This window comes from Arvicanthis niloticus, chromosome 12 (genome assembly GCF_011762505.2).
Source record: "Arvicanthis niloticus isolate mArvNil1 chromosome 12, mArvNil1.pat.X, whole genome shotgun sequence".
Lineage (NCBI taxonomy): Eukaryota > Metazoa > Chordata > Mammalia > Rodentia > Muridae > Arvicanthis > Arvicanthis niloticus.
In genome coordinates, this window is record NC_047669.1 from 3,354,296 (window position 1) to 3,381,738 (window position 27,443).

The 27,443-nt window shown below is 48.8% G+C and overlaps 1 protein-coding gene across 6 annotated transcripts; it reads left to right on the forward strand.

Moving 5' to 3' along the window:
* The first annotated feature begins 1,869 nt into the window (after nucleotides 1-1,869).
* Smpd4 (sphingomyelin phosphodiesterase 4) lies at nucleotides 1,870-27,017 on the forward strand. 6 transcript variants are annotated; one of them, XM_076942574.1, is made up of 21 exons: nucleotides 2,049-2,226; nucleotides 4,126-4,209; nucleotides 6,829-6,915; nucleotides 8,591-8,733; nucleotides 8,812-8,887; nucleotides 9,313-9,421; nucleotides 9,526-9,578; nucleotides 9,690-9,841; nucleotides 11,350-11,479; nucleotides 14,223-14,294; nucleotides 17,523-17,609; nucleotides 20,519-20,664; nucleotides 21,334-21,424; nucleotides 21,826-21,926; nucleotides 22,428-22,591; nucleotides 23,189-23,385; nucleotides 23,675-23,908; nucleotides 24,005-24,136; nucleotides 24,241-24,369; nucleotides 24,576-24,934; nucleotides 25,264-27,017. In XM_076942574.1, the coding sequence occupies exons 1-20, from the start codon at nucleotides 2,182-2,184 to the stop codon at nucleotides 24,903-24,905; spliced, it is 2,562 nt and encodes an 853-aa protein (XP_076798689.1). In that variant the 5' UTR covers nucleotides 2,049-2,181; the 3' UTR covers nucleotides 24,906-24,934; nucleotides 25,264-27,017. The 6 variants fall into 6 exon arrangements, with proteins under 6 accessions (XP_034371075.1, XP_034371079.1, XP_034371078.1 ...); XM_034515184.2 differs by lacking the exon at nucleotides 2,049-2,226 and adding an exon at nucleotides 1,870-2,003 and having other exon boundaries at nucleotides 24,576-27,017; XM_034515188.2 differs by lacking the exons at nucleotides 2,049-2,226; nucleotides 17,523-17,609 and adding an exon at nucleotides 1,893-2,003.
* The last annotated feature ends 426 nt before the right edge of the window (nucleotides 27,018-27,443 follow it).

Consider the following 27,443-nt stretch of genomic DNA (forward strand, 5'->3'; position numbering starts at 1 on the left):
TCGGACCTGGACCTTATGCATGACTGCTCGATAGTGCTGAGCTACATCCAGAACCTGAGGCCAGACCTGACAGGCATCCTTTGGCAGGATACAAAAATGATCTTCTTCACAGATGGGAGCAGTTTCCTGAAAAGTGGAATCAGGTATGCGGGTGCAGCAGTGGTGGCTCCTGACTCTATAGTGTGAGCTTTGGCCCTACTGCCTTGAATTTCGTCTCAAAAAGTTGAATTAATTACCTTGACTCTGTAGGATTTCAAGTCTCAGTTCCAACTTAAAATTGAAAGAATCCCACTGTCCCAGGACACATCCCAGGAGGAGCACATTCCTTAGTCAGAGGACATTTGCTGGATTAACATTCAGAGGAAGAAGGGGGAGGCTGATTAACTTTCCTCAGACTACAGGGGAGGGAACCCACCTTTGGGTGAGGAAAGCCCAGAGCACATAGAAACATTCCAGGGGAACCAAGATGAGAGGCAATCAGAGAGCTGGGCCCTTAATGTGGTAAACCTGGGCAAATGGAAGACACTCATTGTCATAAAATAATGTGCAAACCTGAGTCACCTAGAGACCGGACCTGGGAAGAGCAGCCTTTGTGGTTGCCCTCGTGAACTCTGTATAAAAACTGCTCCCAACTTCGGCTCGGGTTCCTCTTACCTGCGTGCAAGAGAGCCTCAATGCACTGGCTAATATCATTAAACCTCATGTTTTTGCAGCGAATTCCCTGTCTGTGAGTGTTTCTTTGGGAGCACATCCCGTGGTTTTGGATCTTTGGGTCTAACAGTTCCAGAAAAGAAAAAAGACCCCCCCCCAAAACAACAACAACAACAACAAAACAAAACAAAAGCCTAAACAAACAAACAAACAAACAAAAACAACAAAAATAAATGGAGAGAGGAGGAGGGAGCAAGATCGAGAAGAGGGAGAGAGAAAACATGGACAGAGGTATGTATGGTAGTGGTGGTGGGGCTTTCTCAGAGTAGCAGATGAGGTTTGGAGGGGTCCCAAGCCAGGCTTGTCTGCAGAGAATATGATCTAGATCTATAGTCCAGACTTGCAGCCTGCCCAAGCTGGTACAGGTCTATCTCCTCGGTGCCCAGCATCTTCTTCCATTCATGCCCCAGCTTCTGCAGCGCCACCTCCTTCTGTCCACCAGCTGCCAGCTGAGCAGCCTGAAGTGCCCCCACACCCCCCACTTCACTTCCACCCTGTAGCAGCATAGCTGGTGAAGATTCTCCACAGCGCCAGCTACTGACCATCCATTTCCTTGCCAGGCCCTGCCGCACAGTCGGCTGCAGCTCCAGCACCCAGGGCAAGCATCCTGAGAGGTTTTTACATTAGTTGCTTGACTTGTTCTGAGTGCTTAATATACACCGGGCAGTGTGCTAGCCATGGGCATGTTGTGGTGCAAAGCTGTCCCGCTGCGTGACGATCAGATCCTTTACAGACCGATGGTTTAGGTAGCAGCACCCAGAAACAGTGCCTGGCATATGCTGGGTACTTGGTAAATCCTGTTGGATGATGGGAATTCATGATTGGGTGTACTTACCTATTTTGTGCAGGTTTCGTACTTGAAGTACTCTTTAAGGGCTCTAACAAACGGCTTTTAACATTTTTAATTAGCTTATGAAGTACGAGGATTTTTTTTGTTTGTTTGTTTTGTTTTTTTGAGACAGGGCTTCTCTGTGTAGCCCTGTCTGTCCAGGAACTCACTCTGTAGACCAGGCTGGCCTCAGACTCAGAGATCCGCCTGCCTCTGCCTCCCAAGTGATGGGATTAAAGGCGTGTGCCACCACCGCCCGGCTTATATCTATTTTTTTTTTTTTTTTTTGACGTATATTCCTGCTGTCCTCTGCATTTCAGACCTTACTTTGATCCTCTCGGATTCCCGCCAAGATAAGAGGGCGGCGCTCCAGGCGCAGCTTGATGACGACATTAGGCGCCGAGTGGCCGAATGGCTGCTCCCATTTCTGAGAACCTCGAGATTTGTGCTATCTGAACGGCAGGTGAGTGGCGGGAGCCGCGCGCGAGGCATCCCAGCACCGTGCGGTTTTCTCGGGTCCTCCCCGAGGCTGTCTCCGTTCCTCCTCGAGCTGTGGGACTCGGGCCTCCCGGCCGCTCGGCCTGAGCGGGGCCGGCCGGGAGCCCAGGGCCCAGCTGCACCCTCCACCGCCCTCCAGGGTCATGGCTTTCTGCCGCCTTCCTGCGTGGTCCTCGCAGACAGTCCGGGTAGGGGCCTGATGAACGCTCGATGCGGGAGTTGAGGGAGGGGGACTTGGAGGGAAATTTGAACCTTGGGCTCAGCTAACGATATTGGTCGTAGAACTCGCGGTAGGCCCGGGTTCTGCTTTCCTCCTCTCCATTGAAATAGGGTAGTCTCGAAATTTTGGCGGTATGGAACAGTTGTGATCAACAAATGAGGGCGAGCCGCAGCTTCTCAGAGGTCTTGACAGAGGCGCGATAAGCTTGGTCGGAGTGCGTTGACTCCAAGCTTGGCTGGAGCTCATAGTCATTAGAAACCTCAAAAAAAAAAAAAAAAAAAAAAAAAAAGTCGGAAGCAGCTCTTGAAGAAAATGGGCTTTGAGGGGTTGGCTGAAGCGAAGGCCGTAGGCACTGCAGGCTCACTGGCGTGGGGCGTTTCTGACAGGGCCTAAAAGTGAGTGTGTCGGTCGTTAGACATCTCTGGTCTTTCAGCTGCCTGCGGCTTGTGAGGAGGGACTTAATTACTTGTCTCCTCTAGAGCTCTGCCTTTATCCAGTAGTTCACAATTTTATGCTGCCCTGATCATTTCAGGGTAGTTTGCAATGTAGGACTGAAACATTTAAAATTTTCCTTAACACTGAGACTGAATTAAGAATTGGAAAAAAAAAAAAAAACTCTGAGAATTGTTTCTCTTGCCAAATGGCAAAGATTGGTGGTCTCCTTTCAAAACCACAACTGCCTTAAACTCCTGTTGCCAGCTTCTCTCCTCACAGACTGGCATTGCCAGCTTAGCACCTTTCCTCCTGTAGTGAGCAGAGCTGAGACAGAAAAGCTATCACTAGTCCATCAGTGGCACATAGGAGGCTTCCTCTCTCTCTGCTCTTTCCAACTCTGAGTATTTTGTGTTTCTCACCACAGGGACTGGGTGGTAGGATGCTGCAGAGCTATGCCTAATTTTTGGTGTCGAGTGCACATGCTTCCTTCATAGAATTTGCTTTTCATTTGTTGCAAGAAGCACACGTTCCTTGCTTTACCCTTACAGATGCGAGATTCTTAAGGAGCTTACTGAAATCTGATTGTTAGGTGGGTGTTTAGAAATCTTGTGCTGTTTCTTACCCGTTTCCTTATTTGCATCAGTCTTGTGGGCTTATTGTGAAGGTGTATTTCCTAGTCATGACTTTTTTTTTTTTTTTGGTTTTTCGAGACAGGGTTTCTCTGTATAGCCTTGGCTGTCCTGGAACTCAGTAGACCAGGCTGGCCTCGAACTCAGAAATCCGCCTGCCTCTGCCTCCCAAGTGCTGGGATTAAAGGCGTGCACCACTGCCGCCCTCCTAGTCATGACTTACCACTCTTTGTATGCTTTCTCATAGTTACATAGTGACTAGTCCAGACAGACACTGAGTTATCTGCTTAGGGTATTAGAAGGCCCAGATCAAGACTTGGTCTAGGGAAGAATATGCTTCCAAGCTTATTCAAGTTGCTGTCAGAATCCAGTTTCTTTAAGGTCTTGAATTCTAGCTAAGCTCTGCTGTATCTTAAAGTCCACTGACATTGTACTGTAGTTGGTTCTTTTAAAGTCTCTTTAGAATAGCACTTAGATGGGTGTTTGATTGAATTGATAAGCAAGGAGAGTCTTGGGGGATAGTCAGAAATTCTGCCTGTCACTGGTAATTAGGTAAGGAAATAAATGAAAAGTTCTCGGAGTCACCCTGGCATCTAAGAAGTGCATGTAAGCATTATCCAGGAGTTGCCACTACAAAGCTAGTTCTGAAGCTGGCTACTGTGGTCTGTATGAGTTTGCATTTTAGAAATCAAAGGAATATGTGGTGTGATTTGTGCTAAGTTCAACAAATGTTCTGGGCATCGTGAAATTGTATAATTTTGTGGTATAGACAATATTGAGATTTTGTCTCTGTTTTTCCACAGTGGTTCCCTAAGGCAGCCATTTCTTGCTTGCCCTGGAAGGCTACTATGGCGTTCCCTCACTTACAACAGCCTAGTTTCCTCCTGGTAAGTATCAGCTGCCTTTGGAAGTGTTGATGATAGTAATTCTATAGCTGAGGGACTTAGAACTTCTTCCCACTGATTTGAAGGACTCATTTTTAAGAGATAAGCTGCCTGCCCCCTATTTCTTTGATTTTTGAGATAGGGTTTCTCTGTATAACCCTGGCTGTCCTGGAACTCACTCTGAGACCAGACTGGCTTTGAAGGGATCCAACTGCCTCTGCCTCCTGAGTGCTGGGAGTATGCTACCATACCTGGCTGTGCAGGCCTCTTGAACTCAAGTCCCTGCCTCAGCTCCTCAGGTGCTGGGATTATTGTGGGCAGGTGCCACCATACTCAGCAGATTTGAAAACCCTTACTGGGTTTTTGGTTTTGTTTTCTTATAGGAAACAATCCCAGAATCAGCATTAGAATGCTTACCATGCCTTCTGTGAGTGCAGGGTACAGGGTATGTTCAGTCTCTGAGCTCTGATTTCATTACCAGGACTGGGGAGGCTGAGACAGGAAGGTCATTGAGAGTTCATGGCCTTGGTGGCATACACCTTTAATTCCAGCACTTGGGAGGCAGAGGCAGGTAGATCTCCTGTGAGTTCAAAGTCAGTCTGGTCTCAGAGTGAGTTCCAAGTCAGCCAGAGCTACACAGTCAAACTTCATCTGAAAACAAAAACAAAACAATAGTTGAAAGAAACCAAAACCAATAATTGATGCAAATGTTATTTTCCTTAGTTTCCAAAGTGAGAAAAACATTTACCAGAGTGATGCATAAGCTCTGTGTATGTATGAAATATCCTAATTATAGTTGTTGATGAAGCACAGAGGGGTGCTGCTCCCTGTTAGTGTAAGGCCCCCACGAATGGAGGACCTCACCCAAGTCTCAGGAATTCACGGCCACCCATTAACTGTAAGACACCAAACTTGATGTAATCAGCAGGAGGCATATTTTAATCAGTGTACTGAGGTCAAGACCCATGACCCACGCAGGGGCAGTGGGGTCTGACCCCGGGGCTTTGGAGACAGAATTTAAAGCCCAAAACCACAACTCAGGGGGGAAACCACAACCCAGGGGGAGTAAGGGAGGGCTATTGGAGAGCACCTGTGGAAAGTCCCAGCCCATTATTCAGTTTGTGACAGGGTACAAGGAACAGGCTATTCTCTAAGAGCCTGTTTGTAATCAGCCATCTATCTTGTGGTCAGCCAAGTTCCTGGTATCCAGGGTGCGCAGGCACGCTAACTTGAACTCCCAGCTCAAACCCTATTCAATCTATCTTATGGTCTGTTTTTAGTTTCTGGTACCCATGGTGCATGGTCACGCTGACCTGAACTCTCAGCTCTGAACCCCTATCTTACCTATTTTGTCTTGTGGATAGCTAGTTTCCTAGGACCCAGAGCGCAGAACAAGCTGATCTTCAGTCTTGACTCCATCTGTGGAAGGTTTAAAAAATTTTAACTCTTTCATTAGGGCTTTATGTTAAGTATTAGAGTATGAAGCTGGGGGAGCAGGTAGAAAGAGATTCTTCACCGCAGTTGCCAGAAGATTTATTTTTTGTTTTTGTTGTTTTTGTGTTTCAAGATGGTTTCTTTGTGTAGCCATGGCTGTCCTGGAACTCTCTTTGTAGACCAGGCTGTCCTCAAACTTAGATCTGCCTGGCTCTCACTCCTAAGAGCTGGGATTAAAATTGTGAGCCACCTTGCCTGGCTTTTTTTTTTTTTTTTTTTTTTTTTTTAAAGAATATTTATTTCTTAGTATACCCCTCTGGAGCCAGGTGGCTTGGCCCATGGCCTGAAGTGTCAGATTTCCCTTTCTGAGACAGGGCTCTTGCAATCCCTAGTTGTTTAGAGGTGGTCAGGGCATTAGGTACCCTTGGTCCAATCCTTCTTGTTGAATGACTAGCATCTCTGATCTCAGTCTGTTTGCCCAGATGCCACTTCTCCATTGAGTCCCATTGTGCCCACATCCCAGGACCTTTGGTAGATCTCCTTGGCTTCTGTTCTGAGTGTTTTGCTGGCTTATTTGTTATCTCAATGAATATTGAGTTGGCTGAGGCCATCTGTAGTTTTAGACTACCTTATATTTTGTGATTTTTAAAAAAATTATTTCTCTTATTTTTAGAGTTTATAATTATATCATTTCCCACTTCTGTTTCCTCCCTCCAAATCCTCTCCTGACTGCATTAGTTTTTAGGTGGTGATTCCTTTAAGTTGCTATGCTATGCGTTTTTAGCAGTCGTGGGTTGTTGAGGAGGTGGGAAGTTTGCACCTTCTGGGAATGAACTCAACACTTGAGGACTCAGTAAGGTTTCTCCATACAACAGGGATCCTGTCCTGACTGCAGGGCTGATCCTAGTGCTGACCCCTATTTGTTGGCCGGTGGGAGTCAATTTCCTTTTGCGGCACTTTGAGGTAACAGTATGCTTAAAGGAGAGCACCTGAGAATTTCTGGTCTAAACGTGATAGAATTATAGCTTCTCTCTTCTAGAAGCTTCCTGTGGGCCTCTGGCATATGCATGAAATACTGGAACAATGCAACATGTCATGTATTTGTGTTGCTTGTGCTTCTGTTTTGGTTAGCCACAGACTGCAGCTGCATAGCAAGTCTCTTCATGACTCTTTCACATTGTCTCCTAGGCTAGCCTGAAAGCTGACTCTATAAATAAGCCCTTTGCTCAGCGTTGCCAAGATTTGGTGAAAGTCATTGAGGATTTTCCAGCCAAGGTACAGCTTTGCCAGCGGTTCCCTCTCCCTCTCCATGTCACTTTTGCTTGTTATCTGTGGTGGGCAGAAGCCGGGAATGCTAGAAACATTCTACAATACACACGACAACTCCTTGCAACAATAGGAATCCAACTGAAAGCCTGGCAGAGTAGTGTATATTGTAGTCCCAGCACTTGGGAGGCAGGAAGATCTGGAGTTCAAGACCAGCACACACAGCAAGAGTACTACAAGGTTGTATGAGAACTTGTCTCAAAACAGCAACAACACAGTATCCAGCCACAAACATACATGGTGCTAAGATTGAGAACCTCTGATATAAATACTTTGAGAATATGTATTAAATATATATTTAGAATTGTTGAGCCTAAGAAATTTGCCTGGACAATGAATTAATACGCTGTTATGTTTCAGTGATTTGATTTTAAAAGATAGTTTTCCTTTTAAATAGATGTCTGTTAAGATCAGAAGGGTTTTAGGGAGTGGTGTTCATGTGTGTCAAGGTACACAGGTGTTTGTGTGTATATGTGTGTGGGAAGGTATACGTGTATGTGTGTGTGTGTGTGTGTGTATGTGTATGTGTGTGTGTGTGTGTATGTGTGTGTGTGTATGTGTGTGTGTGTGTGTGTGTGTATGTGTGTGTGTGTATGTGTGTGTGTGTGTGCGTGCGTGTGCGTGCGTGCGTGTGTGTGTGCGTGTGTGTGTGTGTGTGTGCTCATGTGTATGCCAAAGGTTTGTTGCTTATCAGCTGTCCATCCTTTTTTTTTGAGGTCTCACTGGGACTCGGGCCTTGCTGTTTAGGCCAGACTGGGTGGCTAGCCAACTCCTGGGATTCTCTTGTCTCTGCCTTCTTAGCACTGGGATTTAACACCTCTATTTTTGTATGGGTGCTGAGTTTCTGATCAAACTCAGGTTTTCATGCTTGTCCAAGCGCACACTGTTTTTCTACCCCACTACAAAAGTTTGTTTGTTGTTGTTGTTAGTGTTTTGTGATATGGGGACCTGATGCTGGGCTTCGTACATGATGTGCAAGTGCTCTGTCACTGAATTACATCACCAGTCATAAAAATGGTACACTTGGCTGGGTATGATGGTGCACACTAACAGTAGTCTCAGCAATTGGGAGGCTAAGGCAGAAGGATTTCTGTGAGTTGGAGGCCATCCTATAACATAGGAAGACTCTGTCTCAAAAAAGCAAAGCAAAATAAGACAAAACCATTGGTGGAGGGAGCGAGGGAGACTGAAGAGATGGCTCAGTGCTTAAGAGCACTTGCTACTCTTTCAGAGAAGTCTGCCTTTAGTTTTCAGTACCCGTGTCAGGCAGCTCCCAGCCATGTGTGACTGTAAGTCCAGCTCCAGGAGATCTGACATCTGCTCTGACCTCCACTGATACCAGCACTCATGTGCACACACTCATGCATATACACATAATTTTTAAAGTAATAAAAATATTTTTTAAAAAAGATTTTAGTCAAAGGGCAACTTACTTAGCACAAATATAAGGTTAGTATGTTATGTGCTAGTGGGAGAATTCAGTTATTCTTCACCATTGGAACAGAGCTTCTGTGAGTCTGTATCAGAGTGACCTCCAGTGGGCAGTGTGTGGTGAAACTGGAGCACCATCATGGATGGGCGGTCCTCGGTGAGCGTTCAGCTGCCTCACTGTGCATTGTTTCAGGAATTGCATGCCATCTTCCCATGGCTGGTGGAGAGCATCTTTGGCAGCCTGGACGGTGTCCTTGTTGGTTGGAATCTTCGATGCCTACAGGGACGTGTGAACCCTGTGGAGTACAGCATAGCAATGGAATTTCTAGACCCAAGGTATGTAGGTTTACTACTTGAGAAGGGCTGAGTGCTTCTTCATGTGACACACTCCTCTGTTTTAAATTTTATGTTTAGTGGCCCAATGATGAAGCTGGTTTATAAGCTTCAAGCTGAAGACTATAACTTTGACTTTCCTGTCTCCTGTCTTCCTGTAAGTAAGCCCTGGTGGTGAGTAGCACTAAGGGAAGAGGGCCCAGATGGGAAGCTGTGCTGCGTGGGTGAGCAGAGAGTATTGTTCTAAAAAGCTCATTAGAATCGTGGGCGGAGATGTTGCTCTGTGGTCTGAGGAGCAAGAAGCCTGAATGACTGCAGTGCTTTGCTTTCCTGAGGCTTAAGACCTTCGGGGCAAGTTGAAGTGTGATGCTCAGGAGGAGATAGATTCAAAAACCCCCAGTTCTTACCCTTGTGTGTGTGAAACTTTATGACTAGAGGAAAAGTTCTAAACCATTCTCTCCGCAGCGGATGGACACTGTTTCCATAAAGCAGGGTCTATGTGTTGGTGTCTGCCTCAGCAGCCTCCCCCATAGTGCCAGAACAGCTGAAGGTCACCGTGCTGTTAACTGCCTCTGTTTGCAGGGCCCTGTGAAGGCATCCATTCAAGAGAATGTACTCCCTGACAGTCCTCTGTACCACAACAAGGTCCAGTTTCCCCCAACCGGAGGCCTTGGTCTGAACCTGGCCCTCAGTATCCTTTGATGACCCAAGGTGTGGGAGGTTGTGAGGGGCCAGCATCCTGTGGATGGTGACTCACTCACTACCTCTGCGTTTGCCCCTTGACACTCTGATCAGATCCATTCGAATACTATATGTTCTACTTTGCTTTGAGCCTCATCTCTCAAAAGGTACAGAAGGGATAACTCTTGAGTGTGGCTTGTTGTACAGATCCCACAGTAAAGGGCCAGGGCCTGTGATGGCCACTGATTGGAGCACTAACAACAATGTTTGTTTACTAGCCAATGCCTATGTCCCTCCATGTTCGTACTTCGGACTGTGCCTATTTCATCCTGGTGGACAGGTACCTATCGTGGTTCCTGCCCACTGAAGGCAGTGTGCCTCCACCACTCTGCTCCAGTCCAGGAGGCTCCAGCCCCTCACCAGCTCCCAGGTAAGGCTGCCTTGACTATTAAGACCTGGTTCTTCTATAGGGAGTGGCCTCATTAAAGGCATTGCCCAGTTAAGTATTGGCATCCATGTTCAAGGTTCAATTCTCAACTTCTCTTGCCCTGCCAAAGACAGAAGTGGGTAAAACTTGTCTCTGGCCTCATTGACATAGCCATGAGCCCTCAACAGCGGATGGGGTCTGAGTCCTACCAAAGCAGTGAGTTGAGTGGAGGTGGAGGGATGATTGTAGAAATCAGTGGGATAGCCTGGGCTGAAAAGCCGTTTGTGCCAGGCCACACAAGATAAGCCTTATGCTGCATGCACAGTTGGAGACGTGTTACCCCTGTAACTGAGAGTGGCTCGGTGCCTCTCTAGCTGCTTGTTCTAAGCTTTTGGTGAGCCTTTAGCCCAGAGCCTCTAGGTCCATTCTCCTTAGGAACCCTTCTGCCACAACAGGAGTTGTTGAAGCTCCTCTGCTCCCTCCCTGACTTCACTGTCCCACTACCTGCTCTAGGAGGCTGTAGGCAGGCACTGGTGCAGGGTTTTGGTCCAGCCCATGTACCAAGCATGCCTTTATCTAAAACTCACTGTGTGTGGAGATGCCCTCAAAATATGGAGAGACACCTGGGAAGTGAGGCTTCTGAGGTGGTCATGGCCCGTAGCTGGTGACGTAACCCTGATACTCTGGTAGTGCTATAGCTGGGGAGGGGGGCTTCAACGTCAAGGCAGGAACAGAAGCACAAGCCTTGGAGGAACGCTTCTTACTAGCTTGCTCCTTGTGGCTTATTCAGCCTGCTTCCTCATTTACCTGAGGACCATCTGCATGGGGGTGGCACCCCTCACCCCAATTGTCTGGGATCTCCTGTACCAACTATTGAACAAGAAAATACATGACAGACTTGCTTTTGGCAGCTCGATTGGGGGCATTTTTTCACTTGAGGTTCCTCAAGTTGACGAAAACTCAATAAGGACAGAGGTCATCTTTGTGGTCCTTTGGTTCTTATTCTCCCTATACTTGACTGTGGCAGAGGTCCCTAGGCATGTTTGGCAGGGTGGGTGCAATCTCTCTCTCCTTGGCTATCTGCTCATGCCTAAGCCCAGCTTGGGCTGAGTAAGGAGGAGAGGATCAGTCACCACACTTGTAACTCCAAGCTCTTCCCAGTGTCCTGCCGGGTCTTTGCTGTTGCTGGACTGCATTGGTGGTGATAGGTGCTTAATCATCAGTGACCAGGTTTTCCTAATGTAAATTCAGATATGTGCTTTGTACCTGACTTGAGGGCTTGGTGGGAAAGAATGTCAAACCATCATTTATGTTCGCATCCTTTGTTCTCAGTTAGTTACTAATTGAGCATGTTGTAAGCTGTGACCTCATTGCATCCCCAATGTGGACAGTCTATAACCAGGATGTCAGGTGTACCGACAGACCTTGTGTCACTGTGATTCAGTGTGTTGTATTGACTGTTGGTGCCAGCAGAGGAACCTAATGAACTATTGTTCTGTCTGTCCTGTCAGGACACCAGCCATGCCTTTTGCCTCCTATGGCCTCCACACTAGCCTCTTGAAGCGACACATCTCTCATCAGACATCTGTGAATGCAGACCCTGCATCCCATGAGATCTGGCGGTCAGAAACTCTCCTCCAGGTAAGAAAGCCCAGTCCCTGCTTCTGTTTCAAAACAGACTGTTTAGCTACCTTCCACTCCGAGAGGCAGAATCCCAAATGCCCGTGACTGAGTCTAAATGGCATTTTCTTGCTGTGGCATTTAGAAAGCAGATGAGGAGACACTGGTGTACACTTGTAAGCTAAATGTCATGGTTAGTATTTTTTGTCTCGGCTTCCCTTGTCCACAGTAGTGTCCTCACAGGGTCTGGTCATTCAGCACTCCTCTGTCTCCCAGCAGACCCATCCATGCATGTGTGCCCTGCCTTGGCCTCCTCTGACTCTTCCTATGTTGCTAGTGTTCGTTTCCAGTGATTTCCATCTGCTAGGTGTCAGGTCCTGCTGCAGAAGTGTCTTGTGCTGGATAGTGAGGGCCCTCAGACCCTCCACTTGTGCTCAGCAGTGAGCTTCCACCCATTGAGCAGCGGATGTCTGGTGTCTGGAGAGAATCAGCTGGTTCCAGTGCTGCGTTCTGAGGCTGGTGTAGTAGCTAGTGTTGATCTTGACAGAGAAAACTGGATAGGCTGGAATTCCGTCCCCAGCTGTGCACTAGCTGGAACCCACCAGCCACCCTAGTGAAGACAAGGAGACTTTAATATGAAATCTTGGCTTGAGTTTGGTAGACTCTCAACTGTTGATCTAAGTAAACCCGACTACCTAGCTGTGTTCTGCCACAGACTTATTACCTCTCCTCAGTACTGGCACCTGTTTTCTTCCTCCATGTCTGGCTGACAAATCCCCCACCTCTGACTCTCTCCCAGAGTTCCTGGCTCTGCTGGGAAGTTCTGCTTATCCTCTTATTTTGCCATGAGCCATTCAACTTTTGATTAAGCCAATCAGAAGGTGATGGAGATGTTTGCAGTACACTGAGACAGGTGATGCTTCATAGAAATAACAGTACCAAAGTGGCCTGTACTTAGCTCAAAATCAGCATTTGAATAATGCAAAGATAGCCTTTATTCAGTGCAGGAGGTTATCCCATCGTGTACCTCTGAAGTGTGGGCCCTGCTGCACTCCCTGTAGGTCATTGTTGCCAGTATTCCCATAGGAGTCTATGTTGGCACAGCTGGACACTGTGTGGACTCTGTTGCCATGAGAACAGATAACAAAGACAGCTTGCAAAAAGGCCTAGAGTATTCTGTTTCCTGAAGCACAGCACCAGCCTGTTTGCTCGTCCTTCCTTCCTTCCTTCCTTCCTTCCTTCCTTCCTTCCTTCCTTCCTTCCTTCCTTTTGTTTCTTTTTCTTTTCTTTTCTTTTCTTTTCTTTTCTTTTTTTTCTAGACAGAGTTTCTCTGTGTAGTCCTGGCTGTCCTGGAACTCACTCTGTAGACCAGGCTGGCCTCGAACTCAGAAATCCGGCTGCCTCTGCCTCCCAAGTGCTGGGATTAAAGGCGTGTGCCACCACTGCCCGGTGTTTGTTTCTTTTTCAAGACAGGGTTTCTCTGTGTAGCCCTGGCTGTCCTCACTGTTAGACCAGGCTGGCTTCAGACTCAGAGATCGACCTGCCTCTACCTCCTGAGAGCTGGAATTAAAGGCCTGTGCCACCACTTCCCACATCTTAATTTTTTTTTTTTTTTTTTAGTAAAAAGTTTTTAGGGGGCTGGAAAGATGACTCAGAGGTTAAAAACACTGACTGCTTTTCCAGAGGCCCCAGGTTCACCAGCACCCACATGGCGGCTCACAGCCGCCTTTAACTGTGTTTCTAAGTGATCTGATACCATTATGGAGGCAAAACACCAATGCATGTGAAATAAAAATAAGTAAGTTTAAAAAGAAAAAAATTATAGAAAAGTATGTGTAGTATGAATTTTATCATCTTGACTTTTTTCCTTTTAGTTTTTTGAGGCACTCTTTCTGTGTAGTTCAGGCTGGCTTAGAATTTCATATTAATGTACCTCAGGTTCCTGTGTGTAGTGTTAAGTACATTCGATTGCTGTGCGTGTGTGTGCCTGTGTGGGTTTATGTGCACCACATGCATGCAGTTACCTGCAGAGTCAGGAGAGGGCATTAGATTCCTTTGAACTAGAGTTACAGATGGATATAAGCCACTATGTAGGTGCTGAGAACTAAACCACTGCAGGAGTAGCAAGTGCTCTTCACTGCTGAGCCCCTCCAAACTGCATTAAACATAGAGTTTTAGTTAGTTCTCTGAGAATTCCATATAAGCATATAATGCATTTGGATCATTTTCATCCCACCATTCCTCCCAGAGTCACTCCCCATCCCTACATCTCTTAGCTTCCTGTGCTTGCCCTTTCTTCCCTCCCTCTCCCCTTTCTTCTCTCTTCCCTCTCTCCCTCCCCTGTTCTTTCCTTTTTTTCCCTTTGTAACTCAGAGTCCAGTCTGCACTGCCATGTACTCATGGGTATGGGCTCTCCCTGGGAGCTCAGTTGACCTACCAGAGGTACAACGTTAAAGACCCTTACACACACACACACACACACACACACACACAGAGAGAGAGAGAGAGAGAGAGAGAGAGAGAGAGAGAGAGAGAGATCAATTGTTAGTTCCAGAGCTTTGCCCTGTGTTTTCTTCTGAGTGTTGTGGTTTCAGCTCTTGTCATTGTTCAGTTTTGTCTTGATTCTTGTGTGGGATCAGGTACTTTGCAGCTTTCTTTGGTGTGTGTGCAGCTTGGTTCCAGCACCATTTGTTGGAAAGACTTCCTCACCATTGCATGGTCTAGTGCCCTGCTGACAGTTTGATCAGTTACTGTCCTTTTGCAGGTTTTTGTGGAAATGTGGCTTCATCATTACTCCCTGGAGATTTATCAAAAAATGCAGTCCCCTCATGCCAAGGTATGTCTCTATGCTCATCATTCCTTCGGTCTTGAGCCCTGGCTAGCCTGCTGTATCTTGTCCTCAGTAGGAGTCACTTGTCTCAGATTGGATGGGAGGAAGCAGAATTTCACTGTTCACCTTCACTCAGATAATGTACAGAAAAGGTGACCCTGTCCTTTCTGAGGTCCTCCCTGTGCAGCTACACAGCCCCTTCCCGTCGCTGGGGAACGACTCAGGTCTGATGCTCTGTCGTTCTGGGACAAGGCAAGCTGTTGCTCCCTTTGGGATTCATGCCCAATTTCTTCACTGTCATCAGCAGTGCCCTGATACTTTCAGGTGGCCCTGAGTAGGCCCCTGCATGCTGTGTTGACCATATACCTCTTTGGCCTGCTTGCTGCTCTGAATTGTGGCCATTTGTGGTGTGTGGGCTCTGGGACCTTCCTGCATGTGGCCTAGCCTGCTCCCTTCTCCTCTCCTCTTCTTCAGCCTTTCCCTTGCCTTCCTCCCTGGGTAGCTCACTTGTTTGCAGAGATATGAAAGTGGCAGGATCCCTGGATTCTCCCGGTGGTGGTGTCCCTTTCTACTGGGCAGGTTAGAGTAAAACTGTTCTGTTCAGTTAGTGAATGGCCTGGTGGGTATTGAGAGTCATGACGGAGCCATACACAGGCGGCGTCAACAGACACTGCTGTTGTATCTCCTCACTCTGTAGACTGATCGTGTCACTGCTAGGTGGATTCTCAAGCACTTTAAAATGGAGTGTGCACATGATGCTATTCACACTGAGTCTGTGACTCAGTAGTGCACCCTGGCTTCTGCTACCACAGAGTCCCTGGAGCCACTGTGACTCCAATCTTTTGCAGTGTTGAAGATGGAGATTCTCTTCTACTCTGAGTGCAGAGCTCCACAAACCTCTAGTCATGGTGTCACAGTGGAGAGGGAGGGCAGGGAAAGGCTGAAGACTCCTGGGCCCTGTACACCACAGAGAGCCTGTGACACCCTTCCTGCTTTCAGCCAGAGTTACTCATGGTATGGGCTGGCACGTGGAAGTCTGGAACTGGGCTTCCGCAGGTTCCCAGAGCCCCCAAGCTGGCTCAGCCTTGTCCACGTGGCTTGACCTTGCTGAGGCGAGCTTGCTTTGCTGTTGCGTCTTCCTTGTTGTGCCTGCTGTCTTTCCAGTGAATGGAAGCCACACTTGCTTTCGAGAGTCAACCAGAAAGGCCCTTCAGGATGGTCTCCTCTGACAAGTCTGTCTTCTGTGGTCAGAGGGAAGGGTCAGTGGCTGTCTTTGTGTTGGGAATGAGGTACTTCCCTCTTGTCCCCACAATGCTTCCTCTTGGCCAGACCTCAGGTGGGTGAGGTGTGCTGGGAAGGTCGGTGCTCCCTGGCCAGACAGAACACCCCAGCCACTGGACACCAGGACAGATGGCTGCACAAATTGCCCTCTTCCACAGCACCCATTACTGGGGTCTGCATCGTCCCTTCCAGAGAGCCTTTCTAGCGCCCACCAAGCCCTGACTGCTACATGCAGAATAGTCGACACCTGAGATTACACTCTGATCAGACTGTGTGCAGGGTACGAGTTCACTGCCAGGACTGCGAGCAGTGCTAGGTGTGGCCTATGGGAGGCTGAGACCTGTCCTGGGTTTCTCTTAGCACTGCAGCTGAGCCTGGGGTCTGGCACAGAGGAACCTGTGTGGAAGGCCTTAGCTCCCCTCACTGGAGGATCAGTGTCTAGCCAGACTGTTCTTTCCTCTCCTGTTGCAGTTGATGGGCATGCTGGTAGGGCGTGGCCTTTGTGTGCTGGCCATGGGCTGTGCTTTGATGAAGGAACTTTAGCTAGCAGGCAGTGAGCGGTGCTACAGGGAGGTAGGGTAGGAGGTTCTTGAGTGGGGCTGGGAGGCTTGGCTGTTAGCTCTGCTGCCCTGGGCTGTCCCTGCCCCTAGGAGGATGGGACTGCAGGTTCTTGAGGGTTCCTTCCCTTGGGAGCCCTGTGTGCTGAGACATAAGAAGTAGCAAAGGCTGTCTTCCCAGTTAGAACTAGTAAGCACCTTTAGCAGTTTCCAGTGTAGGGACAGAACAGCCTGGTAGACTAAGCCTGTGCCTGGGCCCGTCTCCTTAGATCTGAAAGAGCCATTAATGGAGGGATATCTATGGATTTAGATGTATGACAGTTGATTCTTTCATATATTTACCCCTGATTTGGTCAATATATATATTCCCTCTTCTCCCTTTCCTGGTACTGGGAGTTCAACCTAGAGCCTCATACATGCTAGGCAGTCTCTCTGTCACTAAGCTATATTCCCCACAAATTTGATAAAAATTCTTGTCAGCCGGCTGACTGAAGTCCCTCAGTGCTCCTCACTCAGTATCTGAGGGATGGCCTCAGGGCCTGCTCCCTCGTACTCCCAGGTCTTTGCATCATTAATTCCCTTGTATAAAATATCCTGCACGTGACTTACCTGTCCTGCTTTACGGTTTCCCCTACATGGCCTGTAATCCGAGCACTCCAGAGGCTGAGGCAGAAGAATTAAAAGTTCCAGGCCCACATAGACTGCCATGTGAGACCTTGTCTGAAGACAAAGTCCTTCAAGATTACTTAACACCTCATCCATACAATCCTCATCGACACACTTGGGACAGATGCCTTTCTAAAATATTTTAAATTATGTTGGCCAGGTCCATGTGGAAGCTATGTATACATCACTATATATACTGAGGGGCAGCTGAACTTCTCTTCCTGCAGAGTCCTGTGCTTTATGCTCAGGTTTGCTCTCGCTCTTGTTTTTCTGAGCCTCGAGACTTCCTAGGCCTTGGTGGCAGCAGCATGTTCCAGTAACGATGAGATTCTGGGTTTTAGGCCCAGAATGTGTGACATTGTCATATATATAACTACATATTATTATCTTAGGGTCAGTGTTATACTTCTGGAAAAACAGACTTGGGCAGATTTCAGGGAGGCCGAGGTCCTCAGCCCCAGTAGCCTAGGAGCGCCTGGTGACCTTGAGGGCCCTCTCTCAGCTGGGGCTCACTGTGGGGCTCAGGGCTGCTGGGCAGTGTTTGTTGGGTATTGCCACTGATGAACTTTTGTTCTTGTTTTTTGTTTTTTCTCCTTTGTTCTTTCTCCTGGGCTCCTCCTGTTTTGTCTTTCCCTACCCCCCTTTCCCTTCCTTGTCTTATCCCTTCCCTTCCCCACCCTGTATGTCCTCCAATCTGCCTCTTGGCCTTTCTCTGTTTGTTGTCTCTCAGTTGGAGGTTCTGCACTACCGACTCAATGTCTCCAGCGCCCTCCACAGCCCTGCCCAACCCAGCCTCCAGGCCCTCCACGCCTATCAAGTACTGGCCTTTCCTTCCCTTCCCCTGCCCCAAGGTGGTCTCAGAGTGTGTGTTGGTACAGTGCCAGAGTACGGGTCTCCCAGAAATCTGCTATGGTCCTTAAGAGGCAAATCCTGAGCAAAATGAAACCCATGTGTTAGAGGCAGGCCTGATTGAGCCTGCGGATTGACTTGCCCTTCAGGTTTGCATGCTAGCCTCGTTTTGGTGTATGACTGTATATCTATGTTAAGGCACACAGCCTGGCAGGGCATAGATTATGGAATCTTCCTCTAAGCCCCTAGCCTGAAGAGCTGTCTCAGCTTCTCCAGTTTTGCAGAAGAGCCTTGCAGTGGTCTGACTTACCCTTACTCTTCAGAGGACTAATGTATGATATGGCTGCTGTCATGTTCAGAATTGTTACTCAGCCTGAAGGATGCAGCTGTATCACAAGATACAGAGTCCCCCAGAGTCCTTAGAGCTGTCAGTCCTTCTGGTGAGCTCAGCCACTTACAGACTTCTTCAGAGGCATTGAGAGCAAGTGGTGACCTCGTGGAGATTGCTACCAGCTTAGGCAGAAATGACCAGTGTATGAACATATTTGAGGTCAGTAGAGTGTCGGTCAGACCTCAGATATTTGGGGGAATGGAGTTAGCTGATTTGTGAGAATTCGAGGGAATGGGGGAGATGTGCTTCCAAACAGGGCTGTGTCTTATCCTGGGGAAGAACACATAACGGTTGAAACTGAATTTGAACAAAGATGAGAGACCAATGCTTGCACACTGAGTGTTGCTGGCATGGGATGGTAAATGCTTCTCACAGTGGGGTTTCTACTCAGAAGCAGCAGCTAGTGAGGAGATCCCATGCGAGGGTCAACAGTTACCCAGTTTCCTGGGAAGACCCCAGAGCAGGAGAGTTGTGACGATGACCTGGGGCTGGGCATAGTGGGAACTGCTATAGGTTTTGGGAGCACAGTCTTATGTCATTACAAAGTGAAGATGGCATTAGGGACACATGAGTGCCCCCACTCAACACTCTAGGAGAGGGGAGATTGATAGGATATTTATCTGACCAGGAAGAGTGGGCAGGGCTGGCCATCTAGAACCTCCATAAAAAGTTGGGTAAGATGAAGCAGTGCTTGTGGCTGGGGGAGTGGGGCTCCCATGAAGCTGCCACTTATTTCTAAACTGAGGGATTGAGCAGATGGCACTGCTCAGGAGAGATGCTGTGTGCAGAGAGGAGAGGATGGGTCGGCTAGCCTGGCCTGATGGTCTTTAGTATTGATTAGTCTGTGTGGTTATTGTATGTTCTAATCCATTTTCTATTAAGTGTCACAGACTAGTCAGTTATAAAGACAAAAGTTTTTTGCTTTTTTTGCTTTTTTTTTTTTTTCTCCTCAGTGCTGGTCCAGAGTGGGGGTGAGGGGTTGGATCTGATGACGGCTTTACTGCTGGCTGACATCATGGTAGGAGACAAGTTGTGTTGTTGAGACCAAAGTAGATCTGCGCTTCTAAGGAGGTTGTGGTCAGATTGCCATTCAAGGCCAGTCTGAGCTGCATAGTGCAACTGTCTCAAAAAGCACGGGGCTGTGGGTGTAGCTCAGTGCCCCAAGGCCTTGCAAACCCTACTCAAGGCCTGGTTTTAGTCCCCAGAGGCCAGACTGGCTTTATGGCACTCACTCAGGAGATGACCCATTAACCCACTGATTATGTGACGGGATTGATTCCCTCCTGAGGCATCCCTGATCAGAATTAAGTGGCACCACCTCGTAATACTGCATTGTGGGATTGGGTTAGCTCTCATGTGCAGAAGGGGGTAGGCTTTGTTACTGTGTTTAGTCTGTTCTTCCTTAGAAGCGGCAAAAAGTCCCTTCAGGAAGACTTTAAAGTTCCAATAAGCAGAAGAGGACAGGCCCTCCTTAGGTTTAGCTGGTGTGGTGCCACCTGGACCATAGGGCCTTTTCTCTCCCTTTCTTTCTTATGGAGCCAGTTTTATTATATAGCCTTGGCTGACATGCTATATAGGCTGTGATGGCCTGGAACTTATGGCGGTCCTCCTGTCTCTGCCTCCCAAGTGCTAGGATTGCAGGCATGTGCCACCATGCAAAGCTGTTAGGAAAGGAAGGCCTGAGTAGACAGAGCTCTGTGGACTCGTGTGTCACAGGGCCAGGCCCTTTACCAGCCCCACAAGTCATCAAGGCCCAACAGATGCAGGGGATGGGGATGTGTCTGACTGGACTCAGGCCTGCCTCCAGGTGGTATCATAAGGCATTCCAAGCACCACCTAAATGCATGCTCAACAACCTGAGAGCCCATAAAAGGCTCGGCTTGGCTCAGAGACCGTGTGGTTATGTATAAAGCTCAGCTGACAAGCTTGAGGATGCTCTTGTCCTAGGGACTCTGGGTCTCCTGGCAGTGCTGGGTGTAACTCCCTGGCTTCCTCATCAGGCTGTGACCAGGACAGGCAGCCGGGAGGGGCAGGGATTGTGGCTGGAGAAGGAACTGGGGAGGAAAACACTCCTGCTTGAGCAAGGTGAGTCCTGGTGAGCTTTTTGCACATGTTGGGAAGCAGGCAGACTAGGTTGGATCCAGAGCGTAAGTGGGCTAGGAGCCTACTCTGTTCTCACCCTCTGGCTTAGCAGGAGGCAGAGCCCTGAGGCCCAGCATAGCCTGCAATGTCTGCTGGTGTGTGGCCAGATGTTGCCAAGGTGGGGTATAAACTGCTCTTTGCTGACTTGTTTGCTCTCACCAGCCCACCCAGGGCAGGCACAAGGCCACATGTTCCCATGCGTGAGCTGGTGTCAGTTCAGATCTGGCAACATGAGGTGACATGCCTGGCCTGGTGCTTGTCTCCTGTGGGGCTCCAAAACCACTAGATATGAGCAGAAGGTACTGTAGGTCTCATCTGGCCATGACACCCTGCCTCCTTCCTAGGAGTCCTTCACGCCTACTGAGGAGCACGTGCTGGTGGTCCGCCTTCTGCTGAAGCACCTGCATGCCTTTGCCAACAGTCTGAAGCCAGACCAGGCTTCACCATCAGCGCACTCCCATGCCACCAGTCCCCTGGAGGAATTCAAACGGTGGGTGTGGGGTGAGTGGGGTTCTGGGCCTTGCTTTCCTTATGCCTGCTCTGACTGATCCCTATTGGCCTGTTTGCTTTTGGCTGCTTCTGCTTTGAAGACCTTCCCTCTTAGATCAGTGGGTCTCACCCTTCTTATTGCTGTGTGTGATCCTTTAATACAGTTACTCATGTTGTGGTGACTTCCAACCATAACATTATTTTATGTTAATATGTCACCATATTATTATGTGGTGACTTCCAACATATAACTATATTATTTCGTTGCTACTTTATAACTAATTTTGCTACTGTTGTGAGCTGTAATATAAATATCTGATATGCAATTTCTTTGGGGGTCTCGACCCACAAGTTGAGAGCTACTGCTCTGGGTGTTCCCTGTGCTGTGGAAAGAGCCAGCTGAACAGAGATTACAGCCTTGCTGTTCTATCTTATCCTGTTCCTTAATCAGGAGGAGGGCTCATGCCACTGACTTCACAGGCAACTTAAAATCTGTGTTCTTGCCCTTGTTGGTTTCTACTGGAGAATCAGAGTAGGAACAGATTTTACCCCACGGGAATGTGTTCAGGGTTCCCTACTGGCAGAACAGACTCACTAGCCAGAGCTGGTCCCTGTGAGCAGGCACACACTTCTGGGCAAGTAACAGCTCATGCCTCTTGTATCCCCACAGGGCTGCAGTGCCTCGGTTTGTCCAGCAGAAGCTGTATGTCTTCCTGCAGCACTGTTTTGGCCACTGGCCTCTGGATGCATCCTTCAGAGCTGTGAGCACAGACACCTGCTCTTGCCCTCTTCCTCACTCTTGTCCTCTATGACATGCTGTTGGCAGCCTATGGGGTGGGCTGACAGGACAGGGCAGGCTGTTATCACAGACCTTAGAGATGACGCCTTGGTTTGTCTTGTCATTCTGTTGGGCATACTCTGCCCTAAGGGGCTGGCATGAGGTGCTTAAGTTCCTGTAGGATGTTTTTGGGAGGTTGCAAGAGGACTTGTTCACTCACTGGCACCTACACTGAAGTCAGGGGGAAAGAGTCTAGAGCCCGGCATTGCATCAGCCCTTCGACTAGGGCGCAGATCGTTTTAGCCAGGTCCAGATCACCAGTAGGTGAACCTGAAAGTCAGGTGCACCAGCTTACAAGCTTCAGGGCACATATGTTCCTCATAGGTCTTGGAGATGTGGCTGAGCTACCTGCAGCCATGGAGGTATGCCCCCGAGAAACAGGCTCAGGGCAGTGATTCCCAGCCACGGTGTGTGTCGGAGAAGTGGTGAGTGTCCCCAGCCTGCCTGCCTCAGCGATGCCATTACCGTCTGGAGCAGAAGTTGCCTGAGCTAGACACACTGTGCTTCAGGTCTTGAGTACACAGGCTCCATGGTCACCCTAGAGCCTTGATGTTACCAGCACAGAGTAACTGCTGTGTTCCTATTTTCTTATACTCCTGTGGTACTGGGGTCACTGTAGCCTCTCCTTCCTGGGGTCCCAGGCTTGCGCTTCCCACCCTGCTCTAGCAGACCTTGCTGAGGTGTCCATGGCCCTCTGGAGAAAGGTCATCTGTTTGAAGCTTACTCATACATACCAGAGGACTGTGGTGTTCCCCTGCCAAATGTCCGTGACTCCCTTGTATGGCAGCAGAAGCAGGGGTAGGGTGGGAGGGGGCATCAGGAAGGGTCGGCCGTAGGGAATAAGGACCAGTGTGGCCCTGCCTCCAACAAGAGGTCTCCACCATGGTCTTACTCCAGCTGGCCCCCATCTTGCTATCTGTCTCCAGGGGATCCTTCATCCAGGAAAACCTGCTGATGTACACCAAGCTGTTCGTGAGTTTCCTGAACCGTGCCCTACGCACAGACCTTGTCAGCCCCAAGAACGCACTCATGGTCTTCCGAGTGGCCAAGGTCTTTGCCCAGCCCAACCTGACTGAGATGATCCAGAAAGGTGGGTCTTCTTTAGCTCTGGGCAGGCTCCACTGAGCGAGCTAGGACCGTAGCTGCTGAGAAGCGGCACACAGAGGAACCTGGGGATGCTGCATGCCTCAAGGAGGTTCTTTGCGGCTTGGAGACTGCACATTTGATGTAGTGACAGTGCTTAGTTTGTTCAACGTCCCCTCCTAGTGCTGTCAGGCAGGCAATGGCTGTACTGCGCTCAGACATGGGCATCAGAGCTCTAAGCTGTAGCTCTCAGAAGTGCTGTTTTCCCTATTGAAAGCAGTGGGCAGTGGCAGGCAGTGGCTGCTGTCAGTCTGCTAGCACAGTGTCTGCTGTAGGCCACTGCTGAGGCTCCCAAGCATTAGAGCTGGGCCCTGGAGTGCCTGCGCCAGATATTCTGGGTATGTCCCTCTGTGAGGGTCTCAGTCAGTGGGGCGAGGAGCTCTCCCTTCATCCCTTGAGATTGAAAGCAGAGGCCTTCCTCTCCAGCCTGGAGCCTGGGGGGCAGCATTGCCACAGCTTCTCAGAAGCCAGAGAACATTTTCTGGAGTCCCGCCAGGGGCCCCTGGAAGCAAGCGGCAGACTTAGCTTGCATCTCGCCTTCTAGGTGAGCAGCTGTTCCTGGAGCCAGAGCTCATCATTCCCCACCGCCAACATCGGCTCTTCACAGTTACAACCAGCTTTCTGTCACCGTGGCCCCCTGTTGTGACAGATGCCTCATTCAAAGTGAAGAGCCATGTCTACAGCCTGGAGGGCCAAGACTGCAAATATACCCCAATGTTTGGTCCTGAAGTCCGAACCCTGGTGAGTGGCCAAAAATCCTCCTGAAGCTGTGAGGACCAGCAGAACCAAGGAAGGGATTTTCAGTGCAGAGAAGAAGGGAGAAAGACTGGGTACTGAGTGGATGCTCTATGTAAAATGGCTAGTTTTTTTCATGATGAAGACTGTCCACCCTAATAAGATGTCCCTTTTCCCTCTGGGTGGGCATTTCTCCTAGAGCTGGTTCCTCAGGACCACCTTGCCCACATAGCAGTGACACCACCTCCTTTGGTGGGCACTTGAGCTATTTGTAGTGCCTGTGTCTTTCTTGCAGGTATTGCGCCTTGCTCAGCTCATCACACAGGCCAAGCAGACTGCCAAGTCTATCTCCGATCAGTATGTGGAGAGCCCAGCTGGCCGCTCCTTCCTGTCATGGCTGGGCTTTGGCTCCACAGACACGAATAGCTGCTACCCAGCCAATGACCTGGATGAAATGGGTCAGGACAGCATCCGCAAGACAGACGAGTACCTAGAGAAGGCCCTGGAGTACCTGCGCCAAATATTCCGGGTATGTCCTGTCCAGGTCCCTTTGTGAGGGTCTCAGTCAGTGGGGCGAGGATCTCTCCCTTCCTTTGAAATTGAAAGCAGAGGCCTTCCTCTCCAGCTCAGCGAAGCCCAGCTGGCTCAGCTCACACTTGCCCTGGGAAGTGCTCGGGACGAGAATGGGAAGCAGCAGCTCCCAGACTGCATTGTTGGGGAAGAAGGACTCATCCTTACACCCTTGGGCCGATATCAGGTACACCCTCTCTGTCACAAGGGGCATAGGATGGTCACATGATCTGTCCTTGCACAAGTCATTTGCAAAATTTTTGGAATTATTCCCACTGCTTGGATTTCTAGATCATTAATGGTCTGCGAAAGTTCGAGATTGAGTACCAGGGGGACTTAGAGCTGCAGCCCATCAGGAGCTATGAAATCACCAGTCTGGTCCGTGCGCTCTTCCGGCTGTCTTCTGCCATCAACCGCAGAGTACGTGAGCAGAGGGACAGCTGGGATGCCCCTAGACATAGCTTCCAGAGAACACTCCTGCTCTAGGCAGCATCTTCCCCTTCACTGCCCTGCGTGATCCTTCGAGACTTGGAGAGTGAACCTGTGAGAATCTATTGGTCCCAGAGGCACCCAGGAAGAGAGGGTGCTCTGTATCCCCAGCTGCTGAGTCCTTATTTGTTTTCCAGTTTGCAGGCCAGATGGCAGCTCTGTGTTCCCGGAATGATTTCCTTGGCAGCTTCTGTCGGTACCACCTCACTGAGCCTACCTCGAGCAACAGACACCTGCTGAGCCCTGTAGGACGGAGGCAGGTCACCAACCCTGCACGGGGCCCCAGGCTCAGCCTCCGTTTCCTGGGCAGTTACCGGACACTGCTTCTGCTCCTGATGGCCTTCTTTGTGGCTTCTCTGTTCTGCATTGGGCCCCTGCCCTGCTCCTTACTCCTGGTCCTAGGATACATCCTCTATGCCATAGCTATGACACTACTCACTGAGCGGGGGAAACTGCACCAGTTGTGAGCTAGCCATTCTCTCCTGAGCAGACTATGGTAGGTCATCTTCAGAGTTCTTGGGAGTGGTTTCCCTGCAATGGTTGGAAGTGAGAGTGATCCAGGCAGGCCTGACATGGAAGGAAGGGTCAGTGTCAGAAGGTTTATTATGAAAGACAATCAGTACTGGCCATGGATCTGCACCTTGTCCAAGGGCCCACAGCAGTTGAGCTAGTATTCAAGGACTTTGTGACCATTTCACGACTCTGCTGTACAGAGCTCAGGAACTAGTGTGCCCACAGCAGGCCCTAGTTCTAGGCTCTGTGGGAGCTGGTCCTGTGTAGGTCTCTCTGAGGTGGGCAGAATGGGTTGTGATCTTTTCTCTCTAGGGCATAAAGCACCAGGATGGCAGCTCAGTATTCACTCCAGAGGAGACGCAGTCTGCAGGAGACTGAGCTTCGGGGTGGAGCTGGGTGCCTTCAGGCTCTGGACAGAGCTCGGCGGCATTGGCTTTGCCTGTAACACTAAGGAGTTTAAGGGAACATCACGTTTGTAACAACACCCGCATGAAAGAAACACCTTCACATCAAAGCTAAGATACCAAAGGGCTTGAATTCACCCTGCAAGTGATGCTGGCAACAATGCCATCTCCATGGTGTTCTTAAACCAGCCCCTTGGTTTGGGTGTGTATAGCTGTTTTTAAAGAAATCAAAACAAAACAAAACTGTTTTTCTTCAAGCTTATCACCAGGCTTTGTATTTTGACGTAACTTCAGAATACATCATGGGACCCATGACCAAAAGTCAACCCAAAACACAACTGACCAAGGATCCGAATAAACCACTCTTGATTCGGAGGATTGGGCTGAATCTGTAGCATATTCAGCTGCCGAGGGACTCTGGGCACTTGGGAACTGTGGAGGAAGCTCCTGGACATGGCACCTCCTTCCCTTGTGATGCAGTTCTTTCTGACTGAAAGTCCTGTTTCCTGCCTAAGGCGTGTTGAATTCAACTGCAGAAACGAGCAGGCAGACTAACCCAGAGGTTGGGGCAGGCCCTATGGAGCCCGAAACTGACTTCCCTGTTCAACGCCTCAGAACTGGCTCTAATTGTTATCCAGAACAAATACCACGTCGGCTTCCAGAAACTTTTTAAAACGATGTCATTTTTATTTTATGTGAGTGAACGTTGCATGTGTGCGCTCATTACATGGATACATTGCTGAAGGAGGCCAGAAGAGGGAGGTGGTGGTGCTGGAGACAAACTCCAGGCTTCTGCAGTGCTCTTAACCAAGTGCTGAGCCGTCTCTTCTGCCTCCAGATCTATACTGGCCAGCTCCAGGCCAGCATCTTCCCAGGAGTGCAGCGCCCTATGGTGGGAGGGGCAGTTGCCATTCGAGACGCCCCCTGTTCCTAGTTCCTCTGCTCAGAGCAGAATGACTAGCTCCTATCAATAACCCTATCAATATTTATGTTTTGTGTGTGGGGTAGAGATAGGCTGGCCTTGAACTCAGAGACCCTCCTGCTTATGCCTCTCAAGTATTTGGATCAAAGGCTTGTGCCACTACTTTACCTGGCCTATCAGTATTTACGAGTCTTTTTTATTTTTTTTAAACTCTTGACAGTTTCTGTCTCTTTCTCGCTGTCTGTCACACACACATGTATTGGTCACATCTACCACTCCAAAGTCCCCCTGGATTTTAATTTTTTAGATTGACTTATAGGGGGTTGGGGGAATGCAGTGCATGCATATGTGCCATGGTATATGTATGTAGGTCAGAGTAGAAGTGGAAGGAGACAGCTCTCCTAGCACATGGGATTGAGGAATGTTAGGCTTTGAAGCAAGTCACCTGCTTTCACAGCTTTCAGTTGTCAACCTGATTTACCGAGGAAAGGGACCTTTTCTTGATGGATCCCTAGGCAGGTGGGTCTGGGCTGTATAAGAAAGGTAGCTGAAAGTGAGCTGGGGAGAAAATCCCAAGCAGTATTCTTTCTTTGGTTCCTGCTCAAGCTCCTGCCTTGAGTTCTTTCTTAGTGTCTGTCCATGATAGACCTGTAAGTTAAACCCTCTCGTGTCCATTTTGCTTTTCTTTTGCTCATGGTGTTTATCAAAGCAACAAAAAATAAAATAGGACACTCAACTAAGCCATCTTCCTGTTTTGACTTATTTTTAGGATAAGATCTCACTGATGTCTGTGGTGAAATTTTGTATCCTAGGCTAGGATTCTATAATGAGCTTCAAGGGTCAGTTTGAAATGATCGTTTTATTATTCTTTGTGTGTTTGTTTTGAAGACAGGAGGATCTCACTATGTAGCTCTGGCTGGCCTGGAACTCACTATGCAGATCAGGCTTTTTGCTATGCAAAGGATGGACCTCTGGGGCACGGACATGGTAGGCTAGTGCCAAACTCTGACCCATTGGGAGGTGACTTTTGCATAGCCTCTTAGAAATTTAGTTTCCAAATTCAAAACCAGTCATTAATCTCAGGATTTAGAAAGGAAATCAGAGGCAGATCTCTTGAGCTTGAAGCCTGGCCAATGTAGCTAAACTAAATAAACTATGTCTCAAAC

Coding starts and splice junctions, on each gene's coding strand:
- Smpd4 (XM_076942573.1), top strand. CDS start 2,182: ATGGCTTTCTGCCGCCTTCCTGCGTGGTCCTCGCAGACAGTCCGG. Junction 2,227..4,125: donor GGTCCTCGCAGACAGTCCGG/GTAGGGGCCTGA, acceptor GTTTTTCCACAG/TGGTTCCCTAAGGCAGCCAT. Junction 8,734..8,811: donor ATGGAATTTCTAGACCCAAG/GTATGTAGGTTT, acceptor TTTTATGTTTAG/TGGCCCAATGATGAAGCTGG.